The sequence below is a fragment of the Opisthorchis viverrini genome (assembly GCF_000715545.1).
Source record: "Opisthorchis viverrini unplaced genomic scaffold opera_v5_15, whole genome shotgun sequence".
In the NCBI taxonomy this organism is placed as follows: domain Eukaryota; kingdom Metazoa; phylum Platyhelminthes; class Trematoda; order Opisthorchiida; family Opisthorchiidae; genus Opisthorchis; species Opisthorchis viverrini.
The window spans coordinates 1309383-1333095 of record NW_008751671.1 but is presented as its reverse complement, the minus strand read 5'-3'; the positions used below and the strand labels follow the sequence as shown (position 1 = coordinate 1333095).

Genomic DNA, 23713 nt, shown 5'->3' with positions numbered 1-23713 from the left:
TAGCTATGCTAACAAATACCAGTGCATGTAACCGGAAACCAGTAGCGGTAGCGAATCAACTCAATATGAAACAATGAAGGTCCTCCACGGGGATCACTTGCGAAACTGATGATAAAATCAAACATGGTGGGTGACATTATGGGGCGAGGTGTACTTGCAGGTGCACGGAAGTAGTCATTGTAGTCACGTCCGACAGTTCTTCCTATACAACTACAAATTAGATAGAGGTAAAATGACCAGATAGTGTTTTTTTATGCTGACAAACATCAGGAGCAAATTTTGCAGTAAGTTTCCACTGCTCGCCGCAAACTAAATGGTTCCCTTCAATTTTACTTAGCGAATCAACCACTTTTACTAAACGATTGAGTTTGAGTTAGTGGGCAAAATGCAAAATTTATTATTGTCAAGTGCATCGCCGGTTCGACGTTCAAAATAAGGGTGTAATATTTGTATTCAGATTTCAATTGCGATCCGTAAAAAACGGCCGTCCGACTTGGCAAACCGCGAGTCACGTGAATCTTCTTTTGCCTAAGTGCCAAAAGAATCTCTGCTGTGGTACCTTTTTATGTATAACGAGCCCAAATAATACACAATACCTCCGAATCGTGCAACTTGAGGGAGAAACAGTCGAACCACAGACCTCTCGGGAAGGGGCTCGCGTGCCCAAACGGACATAGTGAGGTAACGCTACCCCAGGCCTGTACAGAACTGATATCACGAGGCTTTTACTTCGGACGTTATGACCATATCAGGTGGAATCCACGAAACAAACTAATGTGGTGGTGAAAAACGTTGGCTTCATCCTTGATCGTTTCTGATGTCTCCTGTAATGAACGATGGTCGCTGGCGAGTTCCCAGACTAGAGTTGATAAGTACATTGGCTCACTAGGTGTAGAACTGAATAACTTGTTTGAGTACGGTGTCAGTAAGTGGAAAACTAAATCAGTGATCATTGAATTCGTCCACCATCAAATGCGATATGGCTGCAACACTGTCTCACATGAACGCTTGTCGCCAAAGGCGCCTCGCAGGAAAACTGCATACTTGTATTGATGCTCGCAATTCCTGGGTGGGAACTGTTGACTCCCAGCACTGAAGCCAGGGGAACATGCGTTGAGTTGAATGAATCTGTCGGGAAGATTCGCTCCGTAACATTCTCACTGTATGTGGAAGCATGAAGTGTGCTATTGGGAATACAGTAGAACGAATGCACTAATTGAATTATTACACCTCATTTTATCCTTTAGACCATTGATACCAATGGGACACGTATATGAATATTGCTTTATAGGGCTTCTCTTAATCTTTGCACTATCCCTTAGAGTATTGAGTGAAAACTCTTGCAGGAAAACTAGAATACAGGCCAGAAATATACGGTTCAAATTTTTTCGCACTTGCATTAAATTCCGTGCAAAATATTCCTAACTATGCTACTGTTTTACGAAGCACACAAAAGTCCTGGTTGCATGTTTATATCCTGCCATATGTATCGCCTTGCCACTCCGGTCTGCTCAGATGCTAATAAAATATAATACTCCATCAAACGAACTTGCTTGAAGCTAATCCATCTTTAGTACGGCCTTGAGGTTGGGAAGTCGGTCACACAGATTAGACTTACCCCATGTAATGAATACCTCTCTAATATGACTGATTTCGTTTGAGTTTTCCGAGGTTCAGATGGGAAGGGTGTACAGCATGTGGTGAGTATCAACGGCGCCAGGTAACCGTTGTTTACTGTCGTCACACACAACAGTATGACTCAGTGGGCTTTTTACATTTCCTATTCGACTGCACTTGCATTTTGGGAACCCGTAAGTGGATTTCACTACGTAGGACAGCGTGAAAGAACCAGTCCACCAATTCTGTTAACTAATATGGTGCAGGGGTGTAAACCTCTACCTTTCATCCACGAATACTCATTTATCCCCGCTTTTGCTGGCCAAATTTCCGATCGCGGGTGATATCGCTTTCGGGTGATGTTCCGAATAACAAAATATCAGTCACCATGGTCGATTCGCTCTTCATGCAGAGCCTGACAATATAGTTACCCGTAGGACCTTGAAGCGAATTGGCGGTATTCAGTAGGCCTGTATCAATCAAAACCTTTTTCTACTTGGCCAATTCAAAACTCATTTAATAACCCTCTGCGTACAACTCATCCGTTGTGATCAATAGAAGCCATATTTCGTGTGGAAACAATATCTCTGAATGAAAGATGGGTGTTGCCTTTCTATTTGATCCCACTTTCGTTTTCAGAGCAATTTGACGGGGTTTTTTTTATGTTCCATCAGTGCTTAGTATTCAACTTATCCCTTCATCACTGGCACTCCATTGGTCAGGTCTCTTCAATCCGGATAATCCTCTCGTCAAACTGGAACCCAACAAACCGGTCCACATTGTGCTCGAGCGGATGGGCGTTTGGTCAGCGGAATGGCGAATGCGGACAGCGCGCTACGTTCGATACAACATAACAATCAGCTCTGAACTCACATCCGTCGGATTGTTCATGCGTCGCAGTACAATGCCAACAATTGTGAACTACGACCTGTTTGATCGGATCAGTGGTCGTACTATCAGCCCCACCAGTCGTCAGCAGCGAAAAGATAAGCGAGTGAAACGATCGCCAGAAGATACTCCGTCTTACCGCACGCATACTGCCTCTGTAAGTAGGCGCCCGCTTAGTTTGTTTCCGTCCGTGTGATGACCTTTCTTTCCTACCACTTTTTTTATTGCCTCCCGGGGTGGTCAAAAATAAGCTCTTACGCACAGTCCCATATCGACCTGGTCATTTTATCAAAGCCGTCATCTGTTTATGTTTATTGCTGGTTCAGTAAATATTAATTAGAACAACTGTCATTGTGACTCTCAGCGGGTGTTCATTTGGTCAGAATGCACTAGCCAATAAGTTGAATTCTGGCTGAGAAAATAAATTTTTGATAAGCATCGCTCCATCCTAATTTTCACCCCCAATTACACAAGAGGCCATGTCCAATTCTCCGACTATTTTAGTCTCTCTAATACGAATACGTCTACCCCCATCTGCGCGGATACCTAGCACCAAAACCGACGCAGTCACTTTTGGTCGAAATCGATCATTGAATGAAATTGTCTCCATAATGAATGCTAACCCTCACAGCAAATTTTAAGACTTTCTCACCCTGTTTATTGCCAAAACACTGGTAACACCTTTTATCTACCCAACCGGTCGTTTGGCTGTGATGATTCGTACAAACTGCACCCCATTCAGCTGCCCATTTGTGTTGTGGACACCACTATGAAGCATTCGATCACAGTTTTGCTGACGGGTTTCTTTCATTACTGTTCATCAAAGGGAGGAGGATAACCTAGGCAATCGGATACAAGCCTTCAATTGCCTATTGTCAACGTCATTCCACAAGATTCCGTACCGGTTAAGTAGCAGGATAAAGTATGCAGCTAGTCCTTCTACATCCAGCTTCTGTTTTGGCATTAGATGGTTGAACTTCATATGAAAGCTTCTACTGGAGCAATTAAATGGAAAGACGTAGCTAGGCCACTGTTACACTCGCTTTTCCAACTGTAGTTTTCCAATGCCGGTCGGACGGTTTAGGATCTCAGACTACAACAGTTTTCGGCTCCGTTCTGGTTGTCATTAGCACAAAGTTCCTAAGGACATCCAGTCTTCGGTTTTTATAGGCTGTTCTTTTTACTAGCGATATTTTGGGCGTTCACTCGGATGCTCTCTCTGCTGCATGGGGGATAGTGGCGTCCGACGCCGACATGCATTTTTCTGTACTTCGCCCTTCTGAGAGCTCATGTTCACCTGTGCGCAGTGAAGTTACTCTTCAGCTAAGCTGGCCATCGTCATCGTTCAGCTGGAACACCCTATCGGTGCCTAGCTGCCATGCAACCCGAAGGAAGCACGAGGGCTGAGATACTTCCAGGTTGTCCGTGCCTAGACAGGGGAAGTCGAGAGGCAGAAGTCGGGTTCGAACCACGGACCTTCCGATCAGTAAATTTGCACTCTAATCACTTGAGCCATCTCGTCCCCTTCAGCTAAGCAGAGACAACTCTTTTTCGCTTTGATAACTTATGTAGTATCCGCGGTCTGGCAAAAATGATTTTTCTCAATGGAATATACCCGACATTTTTGAAGCACCATGTCACCCACCTGACGAGTCATTCACTCATGGTTGAAATGGTAACTGAGTGAGTATGTTTTGTCCAGTTGGCTCTAACTGGCTGAGTCTTTACTTCGTTTGGAGGCTTGTCCGCCAGATGTTTCGCGCCGACAGTTTGCTGTGTTGTCGTCCCAGAAGCCGTTACGATTCTTCCATCCACCGTCCGATGGCGATAGATTCCTCTTCATGCGAGGGAGTTTTGACTCGCACAAGCCCTTATTCACTAAGGCGACCATCGCAATCCAAGGCGTCCGTCTAGCTATAAATTGGGCTCTTCTGTCCTGTAGGGCGCCTACAGTCCTGGTTACAATGTACATCGGCCATAAGGTACTTGTGAATCCTACCGAAATGCCTATTCCCCAAATCGTCGGGCCAGCGTAGTGTGCGTCGTAAAAAGGACTGCGTACTGGCACGCTCACTGAAAGTCCTGAGGATTTCCGCATCGCTACCATCACCGACGGTGAAAGACAAACCGACTACCATGAGTGTTCGCACAAGCTAATAGACTTAGCATCGTAGTATCAGCTTCATTTTCGCAACCCCTGCTACTACGCTGCTGGGTGCTACGTCGTCCACTGAAGAATCACCCAGAGCATACGATACCTGGGGATGAAATAAGGCGCTTCGTTCGATTGTAATTGGAAGTTCACACATAGTCACGGGTGTGACAAGTTGTCAATGAATCCGCACTACGACTGCTCGGAATGAGTGAATATTCCGCCGAGCCAACAGACAGGGATCTGTGCGTCCTTACTGTTGACTGATTTCTTATCAACGGCCGACTCTAACTTCCGTGGTCCGAAAAAGAATGAATGCTTCTATAAATGGCTTTGAAATTCGATATAATGACAACCTTTCATCCCTCATTGCGACGGCTCTTCATCTTGAAATCCAACTTTAATAGGTAGCCAAATTTCGTAAATTCTGACGAAAACTACTGCACGCAACTACTGTTGGACAAACGGGACGGGTTTGTAGGATTCTGTTGTGTTTTCAGTCTACAAAACAGGAATTCAAATTTTGTTGAAGAAATTCGCCGAGTCCTCAAGATATAATCCCAGAAAACTCTGCAATTGTTGGCTGTACGTCCGAAATTACAGCCGTCACGCCACAGATGTGTATTGCTAGGCGTTCTAGAAACCGTATTCACGTATGTGGTAGCATCTACCACCAAATTCAGCAGATGTTGCGCAGACGTGTTTTTACGAAGATTAATTCTCCTCGGATAATGCAGAAGAATGTTAATAACTTTATTTTATAAAATTGATCGAATGTATTACTTGTGGAACGCTTCAATGAAGTTTGATTGGTAGAAAACAGGAGACGTTCCGAAAAACAGCCAACCTCAACAAACATCAGTGTAATCTGAAACACCCTTAGAAATGTTCTTCTCTAACCTGTATTGTACGAAATTCGCCAAATACATCATCTTGATTTACCGGGTGATTCAACTGACACCCTCATTCGTGGTATTCTTCGACTGAATGCGCTACAACAGGCTGCCTCGCACTTCAATTGGTACGATAATCGAGATATCGCAGTATATTTTCCTGAAGGAACACTAAGCGATTCAGCTGGAGTTCAGTTGAGTTTCGCGTTAAAATCATATTGGTATGCAAATATCTAGCGAATTTCGTACAATAGGGATCCAAATTGAACATATGGTTGACGAGAACTCGAGGACTATGTCTACCCGACGAGCCCGGAGTGGAAGGGCTAAACTGGCCGCGGACTTCTTAGGAATTCTTGTCAACCTTATGAATAGTGCTTTTTCAAGAAAGTATACTACGATTTCTCGGATATCGTGTCAACTGAAGTATGGGGTGACTTTCGTATAGCAACTTAGGTCGAGGGCTATCCGGAACTTTCAGACCCCTACACATATTTCTGCCTTAAACACTTTCAATACCCTATCCTCATTGGTTTTTCGAGAGTTAAGCTTGAAACACGATTGCTTTTGTTCTCATCGCCTCTGCCATCTAGTCCGTAGGAGCATGGTTTTCACTACTCATGTGTACCTGTAGGCGCTCAAGCGTGAAACAACGGAACCTTGACAAGCGTCACATGATTCTGGACGGTTGTTCTTTTTTTAAATGGAGCACTTGATGGTTTATTCGTGGTATTATCAAGCGCATTACTGGTCCTCTACAATCGTCCTTTTCCACACTGCAGTTTTCGCGCGGTCCTGGTGCCTGCCTGTTACTTTTTCGCTCTATTTAATGTTCATTCATGTCCTATTTATTACTGTAGGGTGGTGCTCGGGAAACCGCGCGCATTCACTACTTGGACGAAGGTATTTGGTTCTTGGCATTGGTCAACGACAAACCAAGGGTGGAGACGCTCATCTTTAGTATCGGGGATGCAAGTATGTATTGTTCACTCTAATTTAACATTGGAATTTGGTGTCCTAATGTCTTTCTGTTGTCCAATCCCAATCCTCATCGATTTCTGCCGATGCTCTCAAGAAACAGTGGTTTCCATTTGTTTATTCACAAACCACTACCTGGTTACTTGGTCCAGGGGACTGTCCAGTTGAACTGTATTGCAACCGTGTTTAAATTTGGCGCTGCTCTTTAGTCTGGATCTCATTGGAAGCGTGGGAAAGCGGTCGAGTGGGACCAACTGAGCGTTATGAAACACGATCTTCCTCTTATGAAGGTAGGTTTTCTCGACTTGTCGGGGAGGAGGAGAATGGTGAGGCGATCAAAACCGTTGGGACCAAAGGAAAAGTAAACAAATTGAACGATGCTCCAGAAAATTTGGAAGCAGTTGTCTGAGTGTCTGCTCGATCGACCACGCACCAATATGGACAGGCAACAGCTGATACCATGGGAATATAGAGCAGCTGTCTGTATCCATCAGCTTTTTCCAAAGCTAATATCATTTTATCAGTCACAGTGTGATATTCGCTCGCTTTTCAGGTGAACTTGTGACCTGTTAAGCCTCTTCAAATAACCCAATGTGCCGTTCCTTATTTGATAGCTATGGTCTATCAAACTCCATTCAAGTGATAATCTCTAAAGTTTACTCCAATCCCTGAATTTTTGGCCCAACTCCTCTATTTCCCAGAAGTTTCTGGCTACAGTTTTTCTGGTAACCCCATTTTAGTAGCTACTCCCTGCGAGAAGTGCCCACCCTACATCTCTGAAATTCCTCATTTGTCCGGTTATTTTCCGCAAGTACAGTTGTACTGTATCGTCATTTAGCTTACGTGGGTAAAACCGAATTTTGGATTGTGTTCTGTGACCAATAATCAACCGCTTGTCCTACCAAAGCGGCGTGTATTGGATCTCGAGTCCGAGTTTTTATTTACGAACGATACGCGAAACCGGAAGGAAATGGTCGCACTTTGTTTCCGCAGATACTACAGCTGTCAAGCTTTTATGGTAAAAATGCGGATTTTTTCCCTTGAAACGGGAAGAAAAGGCGCGCGCGGAACACGGTAGTTACCACACAGGCAGGCTTTTGACTACCCGTTTGAGCCCCCAGGTGCATGCTCTGAATCGTTTTCACTTAGCACATGGCTGATAGGAAAACGTGGCTCTGACATGCAACGTGCTTACTCTGTAGAATACGGCTTGTTTCTCAACCGTAAGTTCGTTGCGCCTGCCAAAAGTCATTAGACATATGCCAGCAATCCTATGGAGAGAGCCCTCACTACTCTCGTCCTCACATAAGCTGGGTTTGGCTACTTTACTTCAGTTTACTTTACGGCGACAGGATGAGTCACTTTACAGATGTCCTGCTCACGAACGACGGTTACAGATTAGTTCCTCACAAATCGATATTCACTTTCCATTCTGGCAACGGATGCCTTGTGACAGTCTAAGACCGAACTCATCCACTTCTAACTTGACGGTGGAGTTTCAGATTCTCAGCCGTTATGCATCACCTCGGACATGGCGAACTAACTACCGCAAGTTTCTAAAGCTCATCTCCGGGTTTTTGGGCAACGTGACCAAACCAATGTAATTGTCGCTGCTGCGTGAAACGTTCCACAACCGCCGACTTGAATAGCTTCCGAGTTGTCTAATGTTCGGATTGCTCCTTGATTACGGAGATTCGAAAACGTTGAGTTTGTAGATGTACTCGAAGCGACCAACCGTCACAACCGTGATTAAAAAGTGGGTCAACTGTCGTTTTGGCTGCACGAATCTGTTGTGTGCATCCTGGTTTCATCTCTCCATACCGTTTTCATAAACGCATAAAGGCGTATCTTGTTGCAGCGATACAAGGCCGAATCTCCTCTTTAGCTTCTCGGTATTGAAACGCATCGACTAGTTGCTTTCATCATCTATGCGAAGGGATACTCATTGCTTGTGTGGCGAAGAACTCTTTTATGTATGTTTTGGCCACAAGTCTGATGAGTCATGTGTGGTAACTGATTCGGCCAATAACAGTTTGTAAATCGAGTTAGACAATGTGATTGGAATACTTTTGCTTTGTAATCCAAATATTTGGTCTCAGCTGGACTGGTACAAGCATGTAGATTACTACACCTTGAGCTAACGCGGCGAACAAGGAAATAAACGGTTTCGTAAACATTTTCACTTGTCCTCGCGCCCCTAGAAGGAAGTGTCTGTCGATTCCTCTTGTGCACAAAGCTTCGTTTCTTGCTTCAGGTCAACCACCTTCAGAGGTAAAGGCCTTCGAGTAGTCTTGGAACAAAGACCAGCTCAATCTCCGGTGTGGTGTGTCCATTTGTTTCATCGCTGAATTTACCTGTTGAGGGCATGTTAGCCCGAATTTTCTTTGTCCGTGTTCGATCCCATGCCTCCACCTTACAAGACACTGCACTTCTAGACACTAAAATACCCTTTTGATAATATGCATCAGACTTGGTCACTATCTTTCTAGCCTACTGGAACCTTCTTTAACAGTAACCTCGGCCAAAAAGTCACAAGTGCTGCTCCTTAGAAGCATACGCCCGCTTCTATCGCTCCAAAGTAACTCGTTCAACTGAAATATTGAGGCTTTCGAATAGTTTGCCTCCACTAGCTATACCAGCTCAATCTACTCACTGCAGTCACTGTCCGTGTTTTGCCTAATGCCCACTTATCACCCTGTGGTCGTCCCATCCCACCCACAGTTCTGTTTGTGTGTGGTTATCGGTATCGTTTACATCCATGCTTTATCTGCACGATCAGTTCACATGTCACTTTAGTACTCAACGCACTGCACTATCTGTGTGACCATCTTGATGAAGGTGAATCATCCGGTTCGTAGGTGGGCGAACCCGCATTCTTTCGGAGACTGGAGATTTGTGGTCACATTGAGCGAGCTTAAGTATGTTTGTACACCAATACCGACTCATTCCATACTCCAGACTGTTTGATACGAAGCCAAGCCCTTATGTTGAAATCGAAATGTTGCACGGCAGTAAGCTCTACTGAAGTAAAACTGAGATTTGAAAACTATGCCTCTTCATGGACCCCGGCCATATCGGGTGGTTCAACTCCATTCAATTCTATGCCTTATTCTTTAGTTAACATCCCATTGCTATTATCTCATGGTTCCGTTTTTACACTTTCGTGGGCATCTGTCTATTCCCTATTTATTCGTTCGTTCATATATTTACTTACCAAGGTTTGCGTGGGCTTCAACGCCAGGCTTCCCTATCGCTACTTCTTCCATGAACAGTGGAAAATGTTTCCATAAAACGGTCGAAATGCCACTATAGCAGAACCACTGAAAATGCATCTACCAAAAGATGACTGATACATTTCCTGACTGGAAACGGGCTGCGAAAAATACACCCATTTGCAAACCAATTTGGTTTTCACGGGAGACTCAAGTGAATCTCTCGTTTATGATGTTCTTCATAAGGTTGACGAAAACTCGGAGACTGCCGCTACCTGATGAGCCCCAAGAAGGGCGAAACCGGTCGTGGGCAGCCGAATAGTTTTCAGCAACCTTGTGAGTAGTTTCCTTTATGGAAATGAGTTATTTCTTTCCTCCCTCAACAACAACAACACTCATCGCTACTTCCTTGGAGCTAGGCAACCCGGTTCCAATAGCTCGGTTATTTCAGAATCCTATTCAGTCATATCTACTGAGCATACTTCTATGGTTCTTCCACACGATCGCTGGATTGCGAACCTCCCGCGCCATTTTTTTATGGATATTCTCTGACTTCTCGTCCCAATGAACACCGAGATTTTGGAACTCCAGGTCGTGTGCTGTCTAACCTTGTTTTGTAAATCAAATGAATGGACAATGAAAAACAAAGTCCCAAAACCACTCCCAGCGTGGCTATTCGAAATTACTACTGTTCACTCAACCTGCTCACGTTGAGCAGCCTCCGTTGTTCACTCTCTGATACTTTGTAATCCGTTTCCAGATCAGATACAGTTCACTGTGGAACTCCCGAACGTCGATTGCAAGCATAATCAGGTTTATTCTTGTGCTGGACCTGTCAGAACACGAAACTAAAATCCGTCGGCTGGTCAGCAAACTATAATGTTCTTGTGTGATCGGTATCTACTGACCTTGGTAATTGCAAGACGGTTGTATGTTTGCTTCGGTGCTTTTTTTCTACAGCAGACAACCGTGGTCCTTTTCGGTTTGGACACCTGGTCCATTTGTATTATTCAGAGAAGTTCGAAAAAGCAACAGAAAAAGAATTATCACCTTCTCCAACAATGAACTGTTTATATTCTACTTCGTATACAAATTAGATGAGGACTCGTCCGTGCATTCTAGTTAATTGATCGACTTCATTGTGCATTGTCATGTGTGCGAACTGGATCCGCAGTTCATGTGAAAGTTGTCAACAAAGAATGATGTTTGGTTGTTTTGTCTGTGAAACAGGTCGGCCATCGAACACAGACGAAGGATGCTAATGTGAGGCTCCGAGAGGTGTTGTGTTTGAGTCTCGTGTATTCATGTGTGGACTGTCCCATCGATTTGTTTTTCCGGTCATTAAGCCCCACATACAAACTGACACTATCCGGTTGGAAGATTTCATGGTGGAACATCTATCAGCAGAGGTTACTTCACGTCAGAAAGTCCACTGCTCCTAAAGTGCTAGCTTTTTTGGCTTACCGGAACCTAGGTCGTTTTTACTGTGTCTTTCTGGAGGGATACATCTTTCACAAGAAAACCCGGGAAACCCTGTGGCCCTTTCGTCTTGTTTAGGCTTCTTTGGCCACATCACTTTCAGTTGTTTTAAGGGGACTCTAAACATTTCTTCTAACTACGCCCGCCTCGAATGTGTGAGCGACTGACGTCAGCTGCGGTGCACTTGACTGCAAGAGAATTCATTTAATGCTTAAGTCGCTTGAGTTCTATCGCCTTGTTTGAAATACCTGTAACGTACATTCAAGCGTAGAAAGAAGGTTGTTTCTTTCAACGCTATTTAGTTCCTAGAGTGCGACGTCTCAGCTCCTCTCATGTTAATATTTCCAGTGTACCTAGGGCACGCGCTAATCGTTCACACCATGCGCTCACCGTGATTGACTTGAATTTCCTATTGGTGGTAGTTTGGATGATGATCCCAGTTGGTCGGTTTCAGATGACGTTTGGATTGCTCTCCTGCAATTCTTTCGCAGTGACTTCTGTCAGCTTTAAACCGCAGCAGTTTCTAACAATTGCTATATGATATCATGTTCTGCCCTATTTGACCAGACTTACCGGCGTGTTGGCCCTTGCTCCATAAGGGTGCATAGTTTGGATCTAATTCTATGCATTGGTTGTTAGATTTCTTCTTTTAGTACTCTTACTCACGAGTTTGCGCTGCTTTTGAGTACCTGTCTCTCAAGATCTTTGCGTATAGAATTTGTTGAGCCATAATTTTCCATGTGTTATGTTTTACTCGTGTTAGAGACTTATAGATTATCCGCAAACGTTGTAGACACCGTGGCTGCCATTGACCACTAATCTTTTTGTGGCGAAATTTGGGCCGCGGTTTCCGACTTTTCTGCAACCCCCTTAACTACTTACTTCAAATTCAGCAGCGTTTGTAGGATCATTGCACTCACTGCACACTCTGGCGGAATGTACACGATGACCGCGAACAAGATAGCTAAATGGATCTATTCTGTCTATCGGATCATTGGTACGATACTAGAGGTATGGCGTACCATCGTAAACGAGGGATTCTGCTGAGTTCTCGGTTGAAACCAAATTGCTGTGTAAATGAGCTTATTTGTTGGGTTTTGTGCTACTTGGATCCAATTAAAACATAAGGGACTGCGCCTAGCTGATAGGCCAGAAAAAGGGCGTTGGTGGGCTATCAAAGAGTTTTCAGCAACCTTATGAGTAGTTCCCTTCTAGAAGAGAATGACTCAATTCTCGTACCAACGACCGAAACTTCTGCCTGAAACGTGGTGGCTGGCTGTGATCACCAGACCAATTTAACCAGTGAAACCCTTTATTCTCCGTAAGTGGCATCTACACATTTGTAATGTTGCCACGGTGCGTAGCAATGCTGACCAGGCCGCCGGATACTAAGGGAATACTTAGGTAATCTGATGCGGCGACTGTTCGCTCCTACACATTCTTTCATCCGTACTGCTCTTAGGCTGGTAGGAACTATTTGGCACCTGGTTATGGTGACAACAGAGATAAATATAATAAATAAACCGCTCAGCTGTAGCACCCTTTCGGTGCCTAGCTGCCACGCAACTCGAAAGAGACACGGGGGCTGAGATACTGCCACGTTGCCCAAGCCTAGACAGGGGGAAGTCGAGAGGCAGAGGTCGGGCTCGAACCACGGACCTTCCGGTTAGTAAATTCATGCTCTACCCACTTGAGCCATCTCGCATCTCACGATGACAACAGATATGCTGGCCTGAGTTCTGAGCTACGGATAGCTAAGTTGGGCGATAGTGGCCATAAAAATGACGATGTAACCGACTCCATTTTCAGGACATTGGTTCCGAAGTTGTCCTCGCGATGCAGACAGTTTTCAGACCTGATTGACCATGAGCTTCATGATCACTCCCTGTGATTTTCAAAAAGCCTACTTCGAGGCAGCTCAACCGCTACTCCTGTGATGTTAAGCTGGATAGCCACATGTCGCCTGAGCAACTTTTGAGCTCGGATGCTGTATACCCGTATTCTCCCGACACACTGATGGCTTCAAAAATATCGGAGAAGACGCCCCAAAATTTTCTTCACGCCCCTCAAGATGACCTGTACCCGTTGTCGTTCAAAAGATCTGTTTTGTTCCTCTTTTATCCGTCTCCAACTAAGAGATCCATCCAAATGATGCTCAGTGATTACTCCCAGTAACTCACTGATTCATTCAATATTAAATTTACCTCACCAAACAAAAGTTGGCCACATATGTTATAACGGAGGTGGAGTCTCACGAGCCGGTTATTGTGATGTGAAATCGGTGTGCCCATTTCACTCTGCAACCTCCCCTCGCCGCAGAATCGTCATAAATGGAAATTTTCCTGGAAAACATCTATCTATCTTTCTTTGTTTTCTGCCTAGCCCTGCGTTCCTGAAGATGCACAGTTTTATTCTCTCCAATCAGCATATTTTAGACTTGCCGTCGCTTGGCCGTTTTCATTTGGTTGATGGACTATTTTTACTAGAATAAGTGGACAATGTTCTTGGTTTCATTTCTCTCAGGTTTCCGCACGCGCATTGACTGTGCGAGTCGGAAATGGTATTTCCTCTTAGCAGTGTGGTAGTTGTTCCACACAAACTTCAGGGCCTAAATCCCTCACGTTAGTTCCGGCCTATACACATATCAGCAAACGCGGTCCTTATTTCGATTCGCTTGGCTTCCGTAGCTGTGTACATTCTGGGTTGCGTTCGCCTGTCAGGTCTTTTGGATTGGGTCAGCTTACAATCTGACCCTAATCTTTGATTCATTTTTCGGAATCGCGCGTTGTCCGTGATACTCGTGTTCGCCCTAAGAAAGAGAGAGAGTTTTGAACTCTTAGCACTGGTAGACTGGATTTGCTAGCTGCGTTCGGGTTTGGCACACTGCCTCCGTTGGTTTAAAGTGCCTTTATCCGGTTACGCACTCGTGGATTGCTCCGCCAGATGTTGAATTATGTGTTCACATATTGATTGGTTTGACCGGGAAATTCAATCGAGATTTGGATAAATCGTTTGTAATGTTCTTTAGTGAGATATGAAGGCTCTCACTGGGTTTGACTGGGCCGACGTCGGATTAGGGAAAGTCAGTGTTAGCCGATGTTGTGGAACTTCAACGGACAGACGCGTCAGTACATGGTTCGGTGCCAAGCAAAGTTTAGTTTTCACGCCCCACTAAGGCTAGTGTTCGCTCGCTTATTCGGCTGGCTATTGGGAAATCGCTTCAGGAGGACAATGCCCTCCACCGCAATATGTGACAACCTCCCAGCATTCAATAAAACAAGCAATCGTGAGGCAGTGTTTGCTGGGAGGATTAGTGTGCCATCATTTCATGGCGTCATTGGCCCTAACTGCTTTCAAATATACAGCTCACCTGGCAATCGATGTCTTGAATCTCGATTTTCTGCCTGTTGAAATGCAGCTAAACCGATTTGAAACTACCGGTCTGTTGTTGTTGTGATCGACCCTTTGCAATATGCCTCCACATGCTAAGCCATGTAAGGGCAATTTAAACAGCCATCCGCAGAGTCATTGTAAAGCAGTTTGTCTACAACCGACCAGCCATCCTTGAAGATAGATTCACTTATTACAGTCACGGACGCGCATAACTGAATCCAACCACGCTGGTGTGCCGTTTCGACATGAGTCATCCTAGCAAGATGACTGCGACCAGCGCAGACCAGTAAAAAAAACAATAATTTAGCCTGTTTGGCTGTTCTTGAGGTGAAAATGACTCGGTGTCCTGTATTGATACCAACCTTCTCAAACTTAGCTTGAAGCGTTAGTCATATTTTATCACCAAAAGTCTAAATAAGCCGCATCTGAGGGTAACCCGTACGTTCAAAAAAAACAAGAAATAGTTTACCTTACCATCTGTTCATTCGGATATTAGGGCGTTTGCGATTGAAATATCATCACGGGTATGTGGGCATCCGTCAAAAAAGCTTGCACAATGCTTGGACCACTTTGTGATGTGTCCGGCGAGCTCTACGTGCACTATCGGAATTTGAACATCATTCTTTGATTTATGCTTATTTGGATTCTTCAATGAGACTCTAGTGAGTGCAGTGAGTGCGCGTCCCTCGCACGAACGAGTATCATCATCATCGGCAGCACAACATTAGCGCTCAACACTGATGCTTTACTGTCGTATGTGTTGCGCCCGATGTACGATTAGTGATGATTTGTGATGAGAACGAAACTTGAGCCGGTTACATCGCAGGGGAGCTGATGTGGATACAACTTCAGAAAACCATTGAACTATTCAGCAACTCAGAATTACTGGACAAAGGGATTGATCTTAATCTGCGTTCGATATAAGCCAAACTGCTAAACTGTGGGGAAAAGGTGCATTTTATGTACATGGTTATTCTCTGGTTGCTCACCACTGGGTTTGTCAACTTTAAAAAAATTGGATTGGAAGGTGTCGTTTTCGGTATTTTCATACCCCACGCACTGCATTTATTCGAGGATATTGGCGGTTGTGTGTGTGCCAAGTGCAAACTGGTGCTCCTGAAATCGCTGGAGAGCTTTGATCTCAGGTTCAAAAGTTACTGATGAAACGCAAGCTTCAGGAAGATATTTTAGTGCATACATCGAAAGACTCGTTCTGTACATATTAGAATCCAGTAACGGTGACGAGAATGTCTATTCCAATACACTGCTTTAGTCTGACTTCTGGCCCATCCGTATAGCATGGGAAGATTTGAGCACTTTCATGGAGGTCGCCTCCCGTGACTCAAGTCAGTCTGTGCCCAAAGGCCAAGAAGCAGTGTACATGTGTTATTTTCTCATTGGGGATCATCAGCAGTGCGCATCTCACTAATCACCAGGGTATTTCAATCTCCATGCTAGTAGCTGAATACTAAACCGTTCGGCCACGAGTGGCCGAGTGGCAGTACCATGTGTAAATCACGCCACTATGGTTTGAAATAGACTCCGATTTGCTAATCTGGATACAGTAATCCTTCTAAGAAGGGAGAACGCTTCTCATCAGCTGCGCCACAATCGGTCATCTCTCTCTAGGCGAGACGAAAACCAGGAGAATTTAAATGTCCTTTCTACCGACGGTTGTCTCTCTTGGACAATCAGCTCAGCAGGTAATCAGATGTGATTCAGGTGGGGTACTTTATTGGATTTTTTCATGAGCCTAATCTTTAGGACCTATCTAACTAACATTTGTTTGGACCAACAAGTTAACTATTTTTTAGATTTAAAATGCACCACGTGCCTGATTACTTTATGACTTGACGTTTTGTCCATCCGAATTGCCAGTCATTTGCGAAAAAATTCAACCGAACCGCTCTACCACTGTCTTCCGTCCACTCTCATTTTTCGGGCTTATTGTACGCAAACTTGACTTTCCTTCTGCTCTCACCTCGCGTAAGACCTGAGTGACAGTTTATCTCATCACTGTTTTCGAACTGATCGAACTGGGGTCCCGGACAATGGTCGTCATCTAAAAAAACAGCCCACCATGTTGTCTGGATTGCATTGTTTTCCTTGTCCTTCTCTGTCAACTCTGCCGTTCCATCCAGCAGTTACTGACAGGGACACATACAAACAATTGTATTCCTGAATGACGGGGTGTATGGGGGAATGGTGTCTATCAATCTTTTGTGAATCGACTGTTCTTGGTCGTTTGTACGTGCATGGCGCGCGTTTCAGTTCCTCACCTTCCCACTTTGTATTACTGTCAGCTTTGACACCCTCTTATTTTTTATGTACTGCCTGATAACCGTTTACCTGCACGGGTCGAATAATAGAACGAAATGAGAGCAGTCGATTAACAATGTTCTCTTTATGATGGACCGCCTGAGTTCGATAAACCGTGTCTTTGCCGGTTTGTATCACGGAACGTGACCCGTCCAATAGGTCTGTTTTTAGTGTGGTCCAAGGCTGTTTGTTCAAAATGCTTCTTAGCGGCACCTCGAAAAGACAATATACGTTCATCCGATGGTCTTCCGTTCAGTACTATTTAAGTGCTATGCATTCGTTCTCCCTTTACCTGGTATTTCGTTTTTTTTGGTCGGTCCCCCGACTGTCCAGCAGTCAGGCAGCTTACTGTTTTGGTCTTCCTCTCTTCCCTGCTCCTGATAGTTATGGAATCTGGTTGTCCGAACGACTGTAGCAACCGCGGGGTGTGTAATCGCGGTAACTGTGACTGTGTGAATGGATTCAAAGGACCTGACTGTTCCCTCGGTGAGTTTTCTCAAATTCTCACTGTTCCTCTATGGCAGCCTTTATTTCCATACGTTGTAGTGCCAAAACTTGATACTTGTATTCTCAGGTGATTGCAACGGCTTCAAGCAGTGCATTAGGTAAACCTTTGATCACTCTTCACTCGCTTTTGTGCAAACTGTGCTGATGATACTACACACGTTACAGTATTTGGTACAATGCTAGAGCTAGTCTTGGAACCAAGGTTGGCGGAGCAAATCGTTGAAGTGATTTGACGTTAAGGCTGTAGTTGTATATCCTAACCTGAAGCCAGGGTGCTCCGGTTTGTATTATCTCTTCCCACGCTGAGGCGCACCTCTTCGCGATTTGTGCACATTATCTTCCATTGTTTCTGCTTACCGCAGAATTTATATCCCAATTCAGTGGTAGGGATTGAGCTCGCCCAGGTGGGGAAAAACGAGACGCTCTCGACTGTGGACTCTATGAAGTCGCCGACTTTTGCGTTACTACATCATCACAAATATTTTCAATTCAGTCGGGTCCCATCCTCCTCAGAAAGCTTCAACGATCTGCCCGCCGTTTGTCACAACCCGGTTTGCATTATCCTCCTGTAGATTTCTGACCTCCTGACCTCAGAAGTTGCTTCGGGGGTTATTAGCCTATGTATTCATTTGAACGTCAGCCATGAACCGTATTAACCACTGTAATGACAGATTTTGCTGATAGTCTCCATAGAGGTAGCGGACCCAAGAGTTACATGGACATGAGAACAACAGGTTATTAGCACGAAACAACTAGGACACATTTTACTGTTGCTCCGTTTGTCGACCGTGCTCTCTTGATCTTTACGGCAGTTAAACCACTCATTCCCCGGGATGCGCATATCCGCATTTCATCAGTTCGGACATAGCGAGTCAGTGAGATCGAGATAGCTCAGTGGTTAGAACGCGAACTCACAGATCGGAAGGTCAGTTGTTCGAAGCCAACCTCGGAATCTCGACCGCTTGGGCAACTTGGCAGTATCTCAGACCTCATGCTTTCTTCAGGTGGCACGGCAGCTGGGCACCGAAAGATTGTTACGCTGGGGTCAAAGCCTTCGTCTACGTGAACATATGTGTTTCGACTTGCCTGTGCCCTTCGAAACATGGCTCAGGTATAATATGGCCTTCTCCCCAAACCATTAATCCCATAGAACAGTATATACTCGTTTCCAAATCTACCTTATCATCAGTGCCATGTTGTCTTCGTGTCAATTCGGGCTCTCTACTACAATCCATAGCTTCCCTTAAAGCATTTTCTGCCATTAGTGACTGATCTGCAGCAATAGATCCCGTCATGGTTTATTACTGACGACTAATACTGGCGTGGGCTTAGTTCAATTGTCTAGCGATTTCGCCGGATGAGCAAACCAATGCTGGACTCGGTCTATCACTGTCTATGGGTTTTTACGCTCAATTCTATTCACGTCACGTGTTCTTCGCACATGAGTATACCCTTGGCCTCGATTATCCGATGGATTGCCGTGTATCCCTTTCAGTTATTACTAACGGGCGTTTTGTGGAAGTCACTCGGATAGAACTTGCCATCTGCTGGAAGGCGAAAATGTTCTCCGTGGATCAGTAAATCTGTTCATGGTCTACCACAATCAGTCCAGTTGGGTCCGTCAGGCTGGGGCAAGATTTCCGAACCCCATCGATCACCAAATGAATGAAATCACTCATGAAAAACTTACCACTGTCCAACAAAATAAATTAACGCCACCAAATTCTCTACACTGCTCGGCACTGTCACATCTGCCCGCAATTTTAAACGATTTCACACACGCAGTTCTGGTCATTCAGAATGACCTTAAATTCTCAGCTCGTCTATGTCATCTTCGGTTGTTGTGACTCTCACCGTCACTCTCCCGTCCGAACGGTACACCCACTTATGTTTGTCAGAATCAAGTGGTCGGTGATGGATAGATTGAAAGCCCATTGGCATCCTTTCCAAGATAAGTTGAAATGCACTGATGGACATTTGAAGAGGCGTTGTCTATTGGAAGTCCCTGGAGAACCAGCTCAATTGGTGGGAATAAGGAAACATATGCCAGTTGAATAACCAATGTAATAGGCTTCATGGGCCATCATGGTCAACCTCTTTTCGCTGAATGATCTCGTCCGTTTCATCTGCAGTATAAGGGCATCATTAGCCGGACGCTTCACCCACTCCACATCCCTCTATATCCTCCTTACATTCTCTTACCAATTTTAAATTAGGCTATCCTTCAGACGGGACAAAAGAGTTAACACGCATATTTACCCCTCAGTGAATCCAGTTTCAAGTTAGCTTTCCTCGTGTTACCAGATATTTGTACTTCACCTGACGAAAACTATTACGCTCGTATCTAGACTTGGGTGGGTGAAGCAACTGTTTGCATTTGCTGATATACGGACACTTGGTTTTGCGGTCCAGTTCCCTTTTTCTGTATAAAACAGCGTATTCATAACGCTGTTTTCTGGTTGCCCCCGGGATTCCCTATATGGACAAGCGCTTCGGAGCATAAATCCTGAAGATGACTAACCCCTGAAGTAATGGTGGAATTGGTACTGCTATACTTTAGAGGACACACCCTGAGAAACACATGCAATGGATATCTTAAAATAAACAGATCGTCGTTAGCACACTGCAGGTGATTAAACATACTTTGGAAGTTGTAAGAAGAACGAAGGTTTAGAAGTTCTGTCTCACCGGCCGATCCCCATGGCTAGTACATCATAATCACACAGCCGAAAATGGTGTACAACGGTTGTGAGATTCACGTTCACATGTTTAAATAAGCGATGGTGAACGGATCAGTGGGTCATCCAGTCCGGTGGATGGTCTCATTGTCAGACAATTTTATGGAGAAGTCAATGTATGTCCGAAAGTTGCGCAACTTCCTTGCAGACGCACAATTGGAGATTACATATCGGGATTCAAGCCATCTCCGCGATTGACCGTACCATTTGGGATGAGTTCAGAGGTACCCGATCTATGAATCTTCCGGGGGAGCTGATGGTCTTAACGCTTGCTCGCCCACAGATAGGTGGCAGAACTGTTGAAGTGACTATTACGGAACTCCACACTGCGAATAATTGAGTGGAACAATCGCCGATTTCTTGGATCGCTAAACCGCGGTGTATTACTTTGCTCGTGGACATCCAAAACGAATCACACCACCTGATGCTTGTTCACAACTAATCAGAGGTTGTTGCGGCCGTTCCTGTATGTCTGGTGGTCCTATTGGAAGTGATGTGCATCCTCACCCGGGTTGCAACAGAAATCTGTTGGGTTGAAGAAAAGTTGTACAACTGATCGGATCGCCTTTTTCTTTGCTCCTTTGTTTACACTTTTACTCAGCAGGTTGTTCCATCCACTCGAATCACGTCCACAACGTGAATATTGCTTCTCCTGGCTTGATGATGGACAGACTGTTGTTTGTTCCGATCGCTTCGTTTCCCCGTCTGCTCTTTCGCCCCCTCCTACCACAGCCAAGTAAAACAAATAATCACAACCCATATAGGTGGTGTATTTGCTCACCAGCTTTTCGATATCCACACTCCCATGAGCCATCCATGTCACTCGCAGCCGAACAGACAAGCACACAACGACAAACAGCTGTCTGTTGTGGGACTGGAAGCTGCTCCGCGAATGGAGAGCGTATTTGTTACACTCGAACACGTGACTGTCTGTGTCCAAGGGCTTTATCTCTGCAATTAGAGACCCATTAAGCGTAAACTATTTCGGCCGGCGTGTCTTCGATCAATTCATTTCATAGAGGTCGCGTTTTCCGGGACAATCTTTTTATGGTTTTAATGAATTTTTATGTATTATAAGTAGCGAATGGTGAGTGTTTCGTCCCTTAGCGTTCTAATGTGTTTTTCGATTGAGTTGTAACGACACTTGCTTTGCATTTCCGGGGACCGCCTATCAACTGTGAGACAGAAACAACTCCACTTTCGGTCTTCGAAGGTTAGACTGAGCACCTCTTAGATTATAATTTCCACGGTAAATAATTTAAGTCTACCGCGCTTTGTCAACAGCCAGCTTGTGTGTTTGTAGCACATTCATCAGGTGGTGTTCGACAAGGCTAATTCAGTCCTCCGGTGAGTGTTGTTCTTTGCAGCTGCCGTTCGACCAAAGTTCGTCCAACATCAAGGTATATATATATACCAGCAGTTGGTCGTAATGATCAAGCTGTATTAGCAGACTTTCATCAAACGAGTGAGAGACCACTTACAGTGTGTTAAATTTGGCAAAACCAACTTGGAGCTGGAACAGTCACGACATGACTCCCGTCGAAAAAACGGGTCATCTGAGGTCAATGCCCACTCAATGCCGGTAGGCGCAACACGGTATATGCTCTCAAACATCCGGTCCTTTTATGAACTAGAGACCCATCCTCTCTAGGTTACGGATATTTAAGCACACAGCCTTGCAGTACTAGGTGAAATATAAGCATTCAATTTTATCCTTGCTTTACGGGATACATGCTGCATATGGGCACATTGCCGTGAGAACCATGCTCTTGGACGCTTCTTTATATCGGGTTTTATTGTGGGCAATATCCGACTACCGGTTTGTGTGAGGCTAAAAGACAAATTTTCTTATGAAGACTTGTTTGCAAATGTCATCGCCTATACTTTTCTACAATGGGGTGGGAAAGACTAGAGCATATTTTATACGTACATCCTGTGCCGAGTGTTTAACATATGTTAACCACTCGAGCATCCTGAATGCGAAATCGCCCGTACTGCTGTTTAACTGAGATGTGCGTGGATGTTCAGTAGTATTCGATTATACGCCCTACCATTCCCGACTCCTTCTTTACCGTGCAAAGACTGGGGGCTTGGTCACTAATCGTTGCTTATGTCCCTAGGGAGCCTCTCTTTGGTGCATACCAATCAGCGTAGTCTTGATAAGACAAGAGATACCTTTTAACCATAGTAGTGTGAACATCGTTTGGTCAAATTCCCCAACCGTCAATTTGCCTGCCGCCCGAATGTCACCAGCCACTACCAATTACACTAACGATTCTCACACTCCTCTATTCATCTTTGTTACTGTTTGACCAGTCTATGTGCTGCCCATAAACACACAATCCTGACGAGGTAATTAATGAGCCCTTCAACTACGGTCGGAACAATTGCTCTCTGCAACCAGGCATGACATCGATACCATTTGTTGTGTTGTACTGCTGTTGGAAAAAAGTGAAAAGGAACAACACTGAGGTCACTCCTTTCGAATCGTTCGGTGCGAACGCTGTGCGTGACTAATCAACCACATTGATTCAAATGCATATGCGCCGTGACCTTTTTTGTCAAGTCCATTACAAACAACGATTGCTGCCAAGGTTATTCATACCCTGATGTCCTGACGCGCTCAATTTTCTGACTGATTTCTTACGGAGTAGTGTTATAGCTTAGTTCACTCTCGAAGTGTGATACGCGGAACTTGGCCGGTCTGTCTTGACAGTATTCGTAGGGCAGTCATGGCACGGCACATTTTCCGATCTGATCCTTCTGGATACAACTTACAGCTACTGGAAACCTAGGTTAAATGGAGTACCACCTATTTTGCTGATTTTGTTGAATGAACCGGAGAGGACATATCCAACGTGTTAGCATTTCTGTCAAGTAATACCATTGCGTTTTCACCAGAATAGGAGATAGTTGGCAGTGTTCAACCGACAGTTTGCATTTAAGCTTTTATAAGGAATGTACCGCTGCTACTGACATAGATGTGCTGTCGTAGCTTGGTCAGTTCCTAAACAGCTTCGATTCCTTATAGCTGCGAAAAAATCAACGAATGCCTTACCGTTTATCATATGAAGCGCAGTTGGACTGACCGAACTGATTCATTCCGAGTGGGCGTACTTACATGTACGAAGTATTCTGCCAAGTGACATCTTGCATTACGGGGTTACTTTCTGATATCTTTTTAACTGTTTAACTGTCATAGCTAGGATACGATAGCGGTGGTCCCTCTTTGGAACACTACTGACGGTTCGTATGGAGCCGCATCTGGCATCATATGTGAGCCATTATTAACCCTGTGCTGTTTGACTGACGCGAAATATCGGTCAGTCCATCGTGGTGACACTGGTGCTCCTCACTCGTTACCACGGCTAGTTAAGAGTTTTTCAGCTTCTTTCATTTCATAGCATTGTTGCCAGGACCTGGTAGATAAGCACAGCTGGCTACCTTCACTTTGTGTGCCGCCATATATAGCATCTGTAATAGTGGCAACGAAAAACAAGCGGCAAATAGTATTTTTCTGCAGCCTGTCCACTGCTG

The 23713-nt window shown here is 44.8% G+C and overlaps 3 protein-coding genes across 3 annotated transcripts in view; 1 reads left to right on the top strand and 2 right to left on the bottom strand.

Moving 5' to 3' along the window:
* T265_01396 (hypothetical protein) overlaps nucleotides 1–23713 on the top strand; it is a gene marked incomplete at both ends in the record, with an annotated part of 130863 nt that overhangs the window by 49919 nt on the left and 57231 nt on the right. Inside the window, 2 exons of the mRNA XM_009165422.1 lie at nucleotides 2340–2662; nucleotides 6411–6525. Of these exons, the coding sequence (XP_009163686.1) occupies nucleotides 2340–2662; nucleotides 6411–6525 (438 nt within the window). The remainder of the gene's footprint in view (nucleotides 1–2339; nucleotides 2663–6410; nucleotides 6526–23713) is intronic.
* Nucleotides 5764–9860, bottom strand: T265_01398 (hypothetical protein; the record flags this gene model as incomplete). The annotated part of the gene is made up of 2 exons (XM_009165424.1): nucleotides 5764–5945; nucleotides 9743–9860. 2 exons carry the CDS (start codon nucleotides 9858–9860, stop codon nucleotides 5764–5766), a joined length of 300 nt encoding a protein of 99 aa, XP_009163688.1.
* Nucleotides 20658–20990, bottom strand: T265_01397 (hypothetical protein; the record flags this gene model as incomplete). The annotated part of the gene is made up of 1 exon (XM_009165423.1): nucleotides 20658–20990. The coding sequence occupies one exon, from the start codon at nucleotides 20988–20990 to the stop codon at nucleotides 20658–20660; it is 333 nt and encodes a 110-aa protein (XP_009163687.1).